The sequence below is a fragment of the Labeo rohita genome, chromosome 8 (assembly GCF_022985175.1).
Source record: "Labeo rohita strain BAU-BD-2019 chromosome 8, IGBB_LRoh.1.0, whole genome shotgun sequence".
NCBI lineage: Eukaryota > Metazoa > Chordata > Actinopteri > Cypriniformes > Cyprinidae > Labeo > Labeo rohita.
This window is the reverse complement of record NC_066876.1, coordinates 30,443,363-30,457,345: the sequence shown is the minus strand read 5'-3', so window position 1 is coordinate 30,457,345 and position 13,983 is coordinate 30,443,363. Positions and strand designations below refer to the sequence as shown.

General features: G+C 44.5%; 1 protein-coding gene across 1 annotated transcript; it reads right to left on the bottom strand.

The window, feature by feature from the left end:
• Nucleotides 1-305: 305 nt before the first annotated feature.
• Nucleotides 306-13,794, bottom strand: LOC127169129 (matrix metalloproteinase-19). The gene is made up of 9 exons (XM_051116285.1): nucleotides 13,668-13,794; nucleotides 13,467-13,555; nucleotides 11,754-11,881; nucleotides 11,196-11,408; nucleotides 7,567-7,812; nucleotides 7,400-7,492; nucleotides 7,150-7,314; nucleotides 956-1,080; nucleotides 306-670 (listed from the first exon to the last, which is right to left on the bottom strand). Exons 1-9 carry the CDS (start codon nucleotides 13,740-13,742, stop codon nucleotides 434-436), a joined length of 1,371 nt encoding a protein of 456 aa, XP_050972242.1. The 5' UTR covers nucleotides 13,743-13,794; the 3' UTR covers nucleotides 306-433.
• Between the last annotated feature and the right edge of the window lie 189 nt (nucleotides 13,795-13,983).

Sequence of the window (13,983 nt, the reverse complement as noted above, 5' to 3'; positions counted from 1 at the left end):
TATCTGTACATTTTTGTTCTGGAAGTGAACTAATCCATTAATTACTCTCCCTTATGTGTTTTCAAAGCTGTAGGACCTTGGTTCATCTTCTGAACACAAAATAAGATATTTTTGATGAAATCTGAGAGCTTTCTGACTTTCCATAGACAGCGATGGCACTACCACAGTCAAGACCCAGAAAGGGGGTAAGAACATTGATTAAATAGTTCATTGAAGGGTCTATGGAGGGCCAGAAAGCTCTCAGATTTCATCAAAAATATCTTTATTTGTGTTCAGAAGATGAACCAAGGTCCTACAGCTTTGGAAATACATGAGGGAGAGTATTTAATGACAGACAGAATTTTTACTATCCCTTGAACTATAGATAATGAAGCCCTGTTTGATGCATGATATGGAAATGATAAATATCCATGAATTTAATCCCTGATTAAAGTTAGTCGTCGCAGTGCATCAGCTCTCGAGAGCGGCGGGGATAACCCTTCTCCACCACCAGTGCTGGACTCGCACGCCAGTACCGCTCGCCTCTGAACACGTAGATGTGTCCGTCGGTCCCGCTGAAAGCTGCGTCCGGATCCGGGGGCAAACCAGCGATGAGCTGAGCGAGAGGTTTGGGGTAAAGCTGGAGATGTTTAGCTGATCCAAGTTCATCCCAGAGCCAGTACTGTGATCCCTGCGGAACAGACACACAATCACTGTCACACTCTATGCCAGGGGTAGCGAACGTCGGTCCTGGAGAGCCGCAGCCCTGCAGAGTTTTGCTTCAACCCTAATCAAACACACCTGAACAAGCTAATCAAGGTCTGAAGAGTTACTAGAAAAATACAGGCAGGTGAGTTTTAATTAGGGTTGGAGCTGAACTCTGCAGGACTGCGGCTCTCCAGGACCGGAGTTCGCCACCCCTGCTCTATGCCTAATGAGAACAAACGCTGCTTCTCTCCTGGCAGGATTCCGTCACCTTGATGAAGACGAGCGCCCGGCGGCTCTTGAGGAAGAATGCGGCGTGTATGTTGGAGGGAATGGTGAGGCGTTTCGGGTAGCCGCCGTCCAGTTTAAAGCCAGAATATCTCCAGACTTTATCTCCTATGGCAATCAGGTGCACGTGATTATTATTATTAGGTTGACTTGAGAAAATCTGCTATTTAAGCTTCTTCTTCTTCTTTTTTCTTATGAAACTAAAATTTCTGAACATTACTCCTCTTATAGCTTTCAAGCTACAACCACCAAGCCCAGATCTTCAGACTGATCTGACTCGGGTTGCTGTATCTTTTCAGACTGATCTGACTGGTTCTCTTTCATCATCTCGTGTTCGAGATCCACCTATGGGAAGGGCATCTGTACCTGACCTCTGCAGAAGCATCCAATTGCACCAAGTCTGGCTTGACAGACAGGAGCGCGTGCCCACGGGCAGGTAAGGGCCCGCCCCTTACCAGACGCATAAAACCCCTGCACGCGCTACCTTTCCTCAGTTGACATTCGCTTCTCGCGATCTCTGCATTTACACAGTTCGGCTGGATTTACACTGTGCACGGAGTGTCTTCAGGAGGACATATCTGTCTGATCAGCCTCCGCCAGACGTGACAGTCGTCTTTCAGCCAGGTTAGCTGTGTTCTACCTCTTTGAGCCGCCCATGCTCTTTATATTCTTCTCCCTTCCACGGCTGCCCGCCACGGATTTTTCCGAGTTTTTTTTCCGAGATGTCGCTCTCCAAATCCGCTACTCCCGGGAGCATCTCGTCACGGGCCTGCCCGGCCGCGTGTGGAGCTCTCATTGCCGCCAAGGACTCTCACGAGTTCTGCGTGGTTTGCTTGGGCCTCAAGCATGCGGAGCAAGCTCTGGCTGACCCGGAGCATTGCAGTCATTGTCTCCTGCTTCCCAAGAAGCTCTTGCGACGTCGCTTGAAGGTTGCGGCGACCCAGTGTCTGGAACTCGGCCTTTCCGACTCGGATGGGGGACACGGTGACGGCGACGCGCTTCCGGGGACCTCCCAGGGCGCGACGTCTCTCAATTGGGCTGAGCTGCCTAATCCTGCATTTCCCGAGGAAGACATTTTCTCGGGAAACCTTCCGTTCGTCGATGAACCGGCCGGTTCCGGCGATGATGACGACGCGGGCTTGCTTGGGGTCTCAGAGGACGAGGAGGCCATCCCACTCTCTGGTGTCGCCCAGGTTAACCCCCCTGCGGTCGTTCCCCAGTCTATCCTCCTGGAGGTGTGTGAACGAGCGGCTGCTCGTCTCAACATCGAGTGGCCGGCCCCACAGAGCGCCACCGACCAGGAGAGGGACGTGTATGATGGGAAGGTGCTGGGACCCCTCCCGGCCCGAGGAAACAGCTTTTTCCCTTCCTTCCAGCGTGCGCTAAGCACATGCGGCACTACTGGACCGATCCGCTTGATTTCAAGCACGGCTTGACGGGTCTAGAGGTGAAGGATATGGCGACTCTCGGCATGGGCGACCCCCCCGCTGTTGAGCCGTCGATCGCCAGGCACCTCAACCCTGCTCAGGGCGGGCTGCTCGCCCCTCCGAAGCCAGTGCTGCCAAGCAAGATGGACCGTTTTTCCGCCTCTGTTTATCAGGCGGCCTATAAATCATCGGCCGTGGCAGTCAGAGCGCTAAACGTGTCCTCCCTTCTCTCCGCTTACCAGGTGGAAAATTTGGATGATTTGGGGCAACAGCTGGACAAAGGATCCCCCTCGCCTACCCTGTGGAAGGAGATCCTTATGGTAAATGACCTCGTCCTCTGTAACGCTCGCCAGGCTGTCCAAGCCAGCGGGCGGGCCATGGCGCTTTCTGTGGTGGGGGAGCGCGCACTCTGGCTCAACCTGTCAGGGCTCCCCGACAGTGAGAAGAGGCGCATCGCGGGTGCCCCCGTCGAGCCTGGACAGGCTCTTTTTGGTCCCGCCGTGGCTATGATGCAACAGCGGTGTGATGATAAGAAGAAGGAGGACGAGGCTTTTAAATTATGCCTTCCAAGGAAGACAGAAGCGACAGAAAATTCCTTCGTTTCGCCTACCAAGGCGTTTGTTACGAATTCACAGTTCTTCCTTTCGGGCTCTCACTCAGCCCGAGGACGTTCTGTCTGGTTGTGGAGGCAGGACTCGCTCCGCTGAGAGCAGCGGGGCTCAGAATCCTGACGTACATAGACGATTGGCTGATCATAGCCGATTCGAGAGAGGAAGCGATACAAAACACTGCCCGTGTGCTCGCTCACATCACAGCGCTCGGCTTCAAAGTGAACGTGAGCAAGAGCAACCTCACTCCTTCGCAGAATGTGATTTTTCTGGGGCTGGAGCTGAACTCAATCACAATGCGCGTGCGGCTTTCGCAACAGCGCACTCTCTCCCTTCTGAATTGCCTCTCGCTTTTCAGAGAAGGGGCGAGGGTACAGTATCGCACATGTCTCAGACTACAGGGTCTTATGGCCTCGGCGGTCCATGTCCTGCCTTTAGGCCTTCTGAGAATGAGGGCGTTCATGAAGTGGGTTTTATCTCTTCATCTCAGCCCATTACGCGATCTCTGCCGCTCTGTCTCGGTGACGCACACATGCACGGCAGCGCTGCGCGACTGGGGGAATGTGGAGTTTTACTCTCAGGGAACTCCCCTTGGGGCAATCATGATGCGCAAAGTTGTGACGACAGATGCCTCCTTAACAGGATGGGGTGCCACACAGGAGGGCAGAACAGTGAACGGTGTGTGGCCAAACACACTTCACTCAGCCCACATAAATTATTTGGAGCTCTTCGCTGTTTGGAAAGCTCTGAATCACTTTCTACCCCGCCTGCAAGGGCATCACGTGCTGGTGCGTTGCGACAACACCACAGCCGTGGCTTATATCAATCGCCAAGGGGGAATGCGCTCTTCGAAACTCCATGCCCTAGCTCACAGGCTGTTAGTATGGAGCAGGCGACACTTTCTGTCATTACGGGCGACTCATGTCCCAGGCAATCTGAACAGAGGCGCAGACCTTCTGTCGAGGGGGAACCCACTCTATGGGGAATGGCGCCTCCACCCTCAGATAGTGGGGCAACTGTGGAGGAGATTCGGTCAGGCAACTGTCGATCTCTTCGCCTCGCACGAAAACGCCCAGTGCCCTATGTTCTTCTCGCTACGGGACGAGGACGCCCCCCTCGGCGTGGACGCACTGGCCCATCCATGGCCCAATGTGCTTCTCTACGCATTTCCTCCGCTATCGTTAATAGCGCCCACCCTGGTCAGGGTGAAAGAACGGAGCCTCACTCTCATTCTGATAGCACCCAGATGGCCCAAATCTCCATGGCTGGCACAGATAGTTCCTCTTCTGTATGCACAGCCGTGGCCACTCCCGCTACGCACGGACCTCCTGTCTCAAGCGAACGGGGAGATCTACCATCCCCACCCAGACAGGGTGGCTCTCTGGGCCTGGCCCGTGAGAGGGCAAACTTAAACACGTTGGGGCTCCCCCCACGGGTTGTTGCTACCATTCAGAACGCCAGAGCCTCCTCCACACGCTCTCTTTACAACTGCAAGTGGCGTGTGTTTGAGCAGTGGTGCGATGAGCGCCTGCTGATATCATATCAGTGCTCACTCACTGCTGTTTTGAGTTTTTTGCAAGACCTTATAGATGGTGGAAGATCTTTTTCCACTATTAAGGTTTACTTGGCGGCTATCGCCGCATGTCATGTTGGGTTCGATGGCACGACAGTGGGGCAACACCCCCTCATTCGTAGATTTATGAAAGGCGCCCGCCGCTCGCTTCCAGTCATTAAAAGAGTGATTCCAGAATGGGACCTCTCCATGGTACTGGAGGTCTTGTCTCAAAATCCTTTTGAACCGCTGGGAGACATTTCTCTCAAGCTTCTGTCTCTTAAAACAGCTCTGCTCCTGGCACTGGCATCAGCCAAACGTGTCAGTGACTTGCATGCACTCTCAGTTCACTCCTCATGCATGAAATTCTCCATCAGTGGGGATAAGGTCCTTCTAAGGCCTAACCCGGCCTTTATGCCAAAATGCTTCCCGGCATTTGCGTGTGAGGTGATTCAGCTTTCCGCTTTTCATCCTCCTCCTTTCTCCTCTTCAGAGGATAAGAGGCTAAACGCTTTGTGTCCTGTTCGCTCCTTACGGGTTTACATTGACAGGACCAGCGCTTTCAGGAGGAGCGACCAGCTCTTCATTTCTTTCTCTCTCATTGGCTTGTGGAAGCCATCTCCTTGGCATATAAATCTAAGGGAGTGCGTTCTCCAGAGGGCCTCAGAGCTCACTCCACTAGAGGCATGGCAGTGGTCCAACTCAGCTTATTCATGTTTTAAGCAAGTCATCTGCCCCCCCCACATCCTTATGTTGTGTACATATATTATTATTAATATATCAACATGAGATGTGTGGCCATATCATGTGCATGTTACCACAGTTCATCCCTTCATGACTGGTATTCATGCTCATTGTGGGGGTCTGATCCTTGGTGACGTGTTAAGCACCGCCTCTCCAGGTGACCGTCCCCTGGCTTACAGGGCCTCACTGTGGGTGTATTGGGCAACCGGGGAGCTGTCCATATCTCCCATAGGTGGATCTCGAACACGAGATGATGAAAGAGAACAATAGGTTACTGTCGTAACCCCGGTTCTCTGAAACATCGAGTGGAGAGATCCACCAAGTTTGCCCCGCTTGCTGCGAGAAGCGAATATACTCACTGAGGAAAGGTAGCGCGTGCAGGGGTTTTATGCGTCTGGTAAGGGGCGGGCCCTTACCTGCCAGTGGGCACGCGCTCCTGTCTGTCAAGCCAGACTTGGTGCAATTGGATGCTTCTGCAGAGGTCAGGTACGGATGCCCTTCGCATAGGTGGATCTCTCCACTCGATGTTTCAGAGAACCGGGGTTACGACAGTAACCTATTGTTTTCATAAAAATGAAAATTATAAATTATAAAAATGTCATAGACTTACATTGACGGAATGTTTAAATGAGCGAAGACTCATCAAACTCCAGCTGTCGAAACTCAAATTTTAAACTTCCAGAATCCTTTGAGACTCAAACAAGCTTCCATTCTATGTACTATTTCTAATCCATTCAAACTCATTCAAGCTTCCGCTCTAATCTCTATCTATCTAGCCAAACCTAGCAATTAGAATCATGCTAATAACTTGCCAATTATACTAGAATCATAATCATGCTAGTAACATGCTAGCAACATGTTAGTAAGATGTTAATCATTTTAAAAACATGCTAGCAACATGTTAATACCATGCTAGTAAGATGTTAATAATGTTATAAACATGTTAGTAGCTTGCTAGGCATGCTAGAAACATGCTAGCAATATGCTAAAAACATGCTAATCATACTAGTAACATGCCAGCAGATGTTAGTCATCTTAAAAACATGCTAACAATATGCTAAAATATATAATATGTTAATAATGCTAGTAACTTGTTAATCATGTTAGAAACATGTTAGCAACATGCTAATAACATGGTAATCATGTTAGAAACTTTCTAGCAACGTGCTAATCATGCTAGCAACGTGATTCATGCTAGCAACATGTTAGTAACTTGTTAGTCATACTAAAAACATTAGTAACATGCTAATCATGTTAGAAACATGTTAGCAACATGCTAATAACATGGTAATCATGCTAGAAACATGCTAGCAACATGCTAATAATCATGCTAGTAACTTGCTGGTCATGCTAGAGACATGCTAGCAACATGCTAATAATCATGCTAGTAACTTGCTGGTCATGCTAGAGACATGCTAGCAACATGCTAGTAACATGTTAAACATGGTAGAAAAATAGTTAGAAACATGCTAACTACATTCTAATCATGCTAGAAACATACTAATCATCTAATCTATCTATATAAAATTTAAAACTTCAAGCGTTTACAGCTGCTTGAAACTTTCAGGCTAGGCTTTCCTAAGCCAACCTAAAGTTTGTCTTGATGAACTTTTTAAATCTAGTTACTATTAATAACTGTGCCATTTTGAAATTGTGTTTTCAGTGTCTTTCTATTCCATTGTGTTTCCATTGTGAGCTTAATCAGATATACATACATTTACAATATATATACTGTATTTTTGATCAAATAAATACAGCTTTGGTGAACAGAAGAGACTTGTTTAAAAAATGTAATAATCATAATGTTTCCAATCAAAATATTACTACGTCTGTTTGAATTCAACACCTTTCAGAAAATAGGATTTGCTGGTTCTTTGTGAGTGAACAGCTGCATCGATGTTGCCGGGCAGTTCCTTCCACAGGGCGTTAATGGGAACAGGAGTGTTGTAACCCGAATCTGAGAGCGTCCACACGTGATGACCTCTGAAAGCAAATGTCTTGTGAAGAGGCCCTAAGAAGAAAAGCACAAGGACACAAGGCTGATGAATCATGTCGGGTGTTGGACTGATCAGAGATCAGCTGTGCTGTACGGTTACCCAGCATGATGGCGTTCAGTCCAGTGGTGCAGGGGTCTGGCACAGAAGGCTCTGGCTTTCTCGGAGTAGTGGGTGGTTTTTCCACAGGTTTTCCTGAGAGAGAGGATATCAGCTTTGGTCTGTGGTTAAATTATGGGGACAGTGGAAACGCAACTGCACGTTCTTACCGTACAGAGTCTGTATGCCACGGATGTCGTCCTGGTGCAGTTTGAAGTTGTGGTGGTATCCCGTGTACACGGGGCCCATGAGCGCGCTGCGGTACTGGGAGTGGCCTAGTCCGAGGGCGTGGCCTATCTCGTGGGCCGCCACGATGCGCAGGTTTGTTCCGTAACTCCGGCCCTCCGTCCACATCTCATCTGCATCAAAGTGAACTATGCCGGACTCTGGGCCTTCGGCGTGTCCCAAAACCTGCCCTGGACCGGACAGCAGATTCAGCAGGTCTTAAAAAGGTCTTTACCCTTTTATGCACTGCAGACAATGAATCTCTTCCTCAGTATTTCTGTCTTGTTTTCCAGCTCAAATATCTAAACATCCTTAAATCAACATACATTTACTGAAGATGCAAAATGAAGACATGAAGCAAATATCTGGCAATGGGGAATGAAAACTGGTTTTCCCTTTGAATGAAGGTGATTTTTTTTATTCATAAATATACTTTATATGTCATTTTGATTTAAAAATCTTTAGACACTTGCACTGAAAATCAAGACAAAAATACTGAAGAAAAACAGAAAGTACAATTAAAAAACATTCTAGTTAAGCGATTTTTTTGTGTGTAAAATTAATCAAAAGGTAACATAGATAGGAAGGAAGTTGTATTGATATTTTGTGTTCCCTTTAATTTACTTTTTAATTGGTCTTAAAAAGGTCTTTAAAATGCCTTAAATTGACCTTCATAAACTTGCATAAACTCTGTACAGTGACTGAAATTGAGCAACAGTCAAACTAAAGACTCACATTAACACAAGTTGAGCAAAAGTTTTGCAAGCAGAAAATTTTAGACATTAAATGTATTGATATTTAGAGCACATATTCCTCAACTATGGAAGCCTGTTTCCAGCACTGAATTAAAACATTTAAAAGGGTAATTACAACTTTTTCTATCACAATTCTGAACTTTTTTACTTGCAATTTTGACTTCTTATAGTCAGATACAATACAGCCAGAATTTGGATATATAAATTCACAAATGTTAGAAAAAACGACAGAACTGAGAGATAACAATCACAACTAGAAAAACTGTAACAAACTTTAAAGTTGACTTGAGAAAGCCTAGTCTGAACGTTTGAAAAAGTTTTAAACGATTTTAAAAGTTTGATGGTTTGATCATTTGGTGTGTTTCCTGAGAACCTCAATGACCAGGGGTGCGTTTCCCAAAAGCATCGTTAGCCAACTATGGTAGCAAGTTCCATCGTTACCAACATAGTTCAACGATTCGGTGTTTCCCGAAACCATAGTTCAAACGAACATTTGCAAACAGCGCCACAAACGTACTAGGTTGGAACTACAGCTCTTGACCTGTGGTTAGAAGCTTAGCTCCTTGTTAGTAAGACATATGGGCTCAATAATTTGTGCTCTTGGGCACAATAAGCAAGCTAACATGCAGTGCAATCTATATCTTCCATTCTATCTAAATATAAATGCATTTTAATCGATGTATTTTAAGCTTCCTCTGTAAGCGCTGTTTTTAAATAGTGCTCATGCGCATAAATGCCCGAGAGAACCCGCGATGAATCAAACATCAAATAAAGCAAAATGACAGGAAACAAAAAATAGTAAATTAGTCATCAGGTGCCATGTTCAATGTAGCCGCATTTTAGAGATCTCTAATCAGTTAAATAGCATAAATTATTACTCGGGGACGTCATTAACAACGGCCCTACATCGTTGAACTAATGTGGTTCAAACGACGGAGATGCGACCATGTTTGGGAAACAGTCGTGACTAGCTAGTGCATTTTCACAACAGTGCATCGTACTATGGAGGTTAATCAGCGAGTTACGTCGTTGTACGGGAAACGCACCCCAGAGTGGTTAGAATGGAATATTGCTGTGTTAACAGGTATGAAATGTAGTTAATTTTGAAGGAGTCTTGAAGGAAACTGATTTGAATATGCTTTATGAGATTTGACTCTGTTAATGTTTGTATTTTGTGTATTTTTGGGACAGACTGCCATGGTTTTGATTTAATTTGTCTCTTTATTTCGAGTTTATTGGTTTGTTTAGTTGGAGTTGATTTGAATTGATTTGGTTTTCCCTACCTGTGATGTGGGGGTTTGTAAAGAATTTTAACGAATTGGTGTAAATAAAAGAGATATTTATTAAGAGATTAAAGGACCTTTTAGTGAATATTTGTACCCACACAACAGTCGTTTTTAGGAAAATCGCAAATCCGATCAGTTAGAAAAGATACAGCACACTTGGTCAGATCAGTCTGAAGAGCTGGGCTGAGTTTGTAGAGTTAAACCTCTAGGAGGAGTTATAGTAAACGTTTTTAGTAAGAAGAATAATAAGTTTAATTAAAGCTGCAAGCAGCGATGAAAGGGCCCTCGCACCCGGGCTCACCGCTGATCTGTGGCGAATGGTGGGCACTATGCTTTTCACATAGTAAATTTAGGAGAAATAGTAATTTAGATGTGCCAAACTTCCTCCTGCCAGCTGGTGGCGCTATGCCTATAACTGAATATTGGCATGTAGATGTCTTCAAGCCAGAGTTTTTGTCAAACATATGAAGTTTGGTGCAGATTGAACATGGCATGCATGAGTTACTGTAAGACATGACACATCCTGCTGCCAACAGGTGGCGCTATGTTTATAACTGAATATTGGCCTTTAGATGTCTTCAGGTCAGTACTCTTACCAAACATGTGAAGTTTGGTGCAAATTGGACATTGCATGTTTAAGTTAGTGTAAAATAAGTCATTTCCTGTTGCCAGCAGGTGGCGCTATAATTATAATGGAATACTGGACTTCAGATGTGTTCAGGGCAGGACTCTTATCGAACATGTTAAGTTTGGGGCAGAGCGGACATCGTATGTCTGAGTTACAACAATTTCTATTCCCATGGCGAAACATCGAACTTTGCCAGGCCGCCACGGACACGCCCTTCAACGAAAACTCAAGATCTTCACAAATTAACATCGCAAAGGCCTTTAGATTAGATTGACTGAATATAATGTTGATTTCATGAAATCTCTAGGAGGAGTTTCTCACAGCGTAAATCATGCCACTTACTGTTGCCAGCAGGTGGCGCTATGACTATAACTGAATATGAGCATGGGCATGTGTTCAGGACCAGACTCTTATCAAACATGTGAAGTTTGGGGCAGATCAGATATTGTATGGCTGAGTTATAACAACTTCCTTTTTCATGGCGAAACATTGAAATTTGACAGGCCGCCACGGACACACCCTCCAACGAAAACAACGTAGCAGGAGGGGCACTTCATTGAACGTGAATAGGTGGCGCTGTCGAGCCATTTTGCCACACCCACTTCTGAAACCTATATCAGATGTAAATTTTCGCCAGTTCTAATGCGTGTGCAAAGTTTCATGACTTTTCGGGCACATTTAGGCCCTCAAAAATGCGATTCATTTTGGAGAAGAAGAAGAATAATACAAAAAAATAATAATAATAATAATCGGAGCAATTCCAAGAGGGTCCTCGCACCGGTGCTCGGGCCCTAAATAGCATTTCAGTGGCTTTCTCAAGCCAAATTAATTCCTTTTCACCGGTGCCGGAAATGGGCTTCCATATTCAACAGAGGAGTCATTTAAAAAGCGAAACGCGCTGTTACCGGGTCCGTCAAACGCGACAGGACAGCCCTGGTCTTTCCTGTGGAAGGAGATTTTGATGTCGGCGTGACCCACGCTGACCTCCTGAAAGTGAAGCGGACTGACGGCACCCCAGTAACCGAAGGCTGCGCGAACCGCCGCTCGCGTCCCAGACAAACCCAGAACCGGCGGATGGTTATAAATGCGATACGTCAGTCTCTTCTTATGCCACTGACCTGCAGCGCACAAACATTCCATCAGACTGACAGGTAGCATACATTTAGGATTAGCAGTATGTATACTTCTGTTCTGGGAGGAACAAGCCTTGCATGGGTAAGAGCTCTGTGTAAACAGAACTGAACCAAACTTAATTGCAAGATATCATTAACATTATTAAATTAATGCAATATTCTAAAAGTAATGAATTGAAATAAATCAAGATAAATAATACAGTGAAAGCTGTTAAAGCAGAACTGAAATGGTCACTTAAATAAGAGCAGTTATTTAGCCAGTTATTCAGTAGAGATTAACCCACGCCAAGGTCCAGCATAAGCCGTGTGTTCATCGCTCATGTGACTCACCCAGGATGCGATATTTCAGCATGCGGCTGAAGGAGTCACTCAGGCCGCAGCGGGCTGCTCTCATCATGGCCAGAGTGCTGCTGTCCGGACGACCCGTCACAGGGAGACCCGTCACCTTCTGAAAGATCCTGAAACAGACATTAGAGATCACAAGTGGGACAAAGTCAGTGGGGTAAGCTGTGTACTGAAACTGTACGGTGCTTTATTTCTCATACTGCAGTATATAAGAGAACAAGACTTTAAATGGGATGGTTTGTTTAAATCACACTCATGTCTGTTATTTTTTTTTTTCTTTATTTTTTTCTTCTCTTTTTAGTGGAGAGCAGACATCCTGAAACAGATTTAGGAGTTTTGGTTTTACCTCATTTCTTATTTGCTAATGGACAACGTAAGTAAAAGTGGCACATGTATTCCCTACATTATAGGGACCAAATGTCTCCACAGGCAGAGCTAGATTACTTACAAATTGTAGATTACTTACAAATTGTATCCCGTTACTGTATGTAATGTAATCCAATACATTACATATTTTTAGGTAATGTAATCTGACTAGGTTACTTTTAGATTACTTTTGACCTATCTCATTTATTTAAATGGAATAATCTTGTACCATATTGATTTAAAAGTACAAATGAGAAAGACAATATATTCCATTCATTATCATTAGCAACATGAAGTATGTTAAATTATGTCAAGGTTAGTGAAGAAACTGCTTAATGAAAAGCAATTAATTAAGAAAAATCATTAAAAAAAATTAAAATAAATCACTTTAAAATCAATCAAAATAAAACACTAAAAAAATGAAATATTTTATTTGTTTACCTGCATGTCATGTGACCATAACCAATGTCAGAGAAATGCAAATGTTAATACTTAATTATTAAAGTATTTATTTTAAAATCTCAGGGGTACTTCAAGTAAATACATTAGGTGAAAGATGATTAGATGACAAAAAAGTGTGAATTTGTGCATTGTGCATTGTGTTTGAAAGACAAAAACTTTCCAAAGACTTAGTAGTACTTTACATGGTTAGACAACTTACAGAGTAATAATTATAATTTAAAGTAAAAATCAATGTGTTCATCAGTAGTTGATGCTATGTTGAAACACTTCTTAAAACTGAAATGATTTTTAATCAGTGGTCAAATGCTGTGTATACCTGAATAATGACTGACCTCTGTGTGAATGTCCATAAAACTGAAAAACTTTTTGAACGTATACAAACAATAGGCTATTTTAGAAAGGAACGTTTAAAAACAGGATCTAGGGAGAATCAATAAATTATTAATAATTTATTGTTTTTGTGTAAATAATATGTAATCATGTAATCCATAAAACAGTAACTGTAGTCTGATTACGAGTATTTTAAAATGGAATTTAATCTAATTACAAGTACTTCATTTTTGGAATCTGATTACATAATCCAGATTACATGTAATCAGTTACTACTCAGCTCTGTCCACAAGTACAGTAATAGCATTCAATTTTGACCTGGTGGGGACATTTTTTCGTCCCCATGAGGAAACAAGGTTATAAATCACACAGAATGAAGTGTTTTGAGAATGTAAAGATGCCTATAGTTTAGTGTGAGGGGTAGGTTTTGGGTAAGGGGATAGAAAAAACTGTATGTACAGTAGAACAAACATTTTGCCTATGAAATGAGCCCTTAATGACAGGAATACCACTGTGTGTGTGTGTGTGTGTGTAAGATACCGAAGAGCCTCATTCATTTGCTCTGTTTGAATCCCCTGATGATCAGCGTTGGATGATGAAGGTAAATAACCGTATCGCTTCAGATAGACCTGAGAGACACAAACAGACAGACAAAAAGACTATCTTATACAACACAACTCTTTAGAACAATCAATGAAGTGTTCACAAACAGAAACGGCCTCACCGATGAGTTTTGCTTACCATCGCCTCCTTCAGTGCCGCTGGGTCCAGAGCAGCACACGCTGACGTGAACGTCATCAGGACCAGGACTCGCATCTCTGCTGCTCTGAGATCTGGAGCTCGACGGCACACGAACACGAGCGTCTCGCATGAGTTCGGTCGGCTTTAAATGTGACGCTCGTGTTTGTGACTCGTCTGGGCGTGTGTGTCTGGAGTTTAGTTTCATTGCGGTCATCAGAACTATGTAAAGTCATGCTGTGCAGAACAAACAAGTGTGTGTGTGTGTGTGTTTGTGCTCACGAGCAGCACATGGCAGCCATCACATACTCTGAATGAG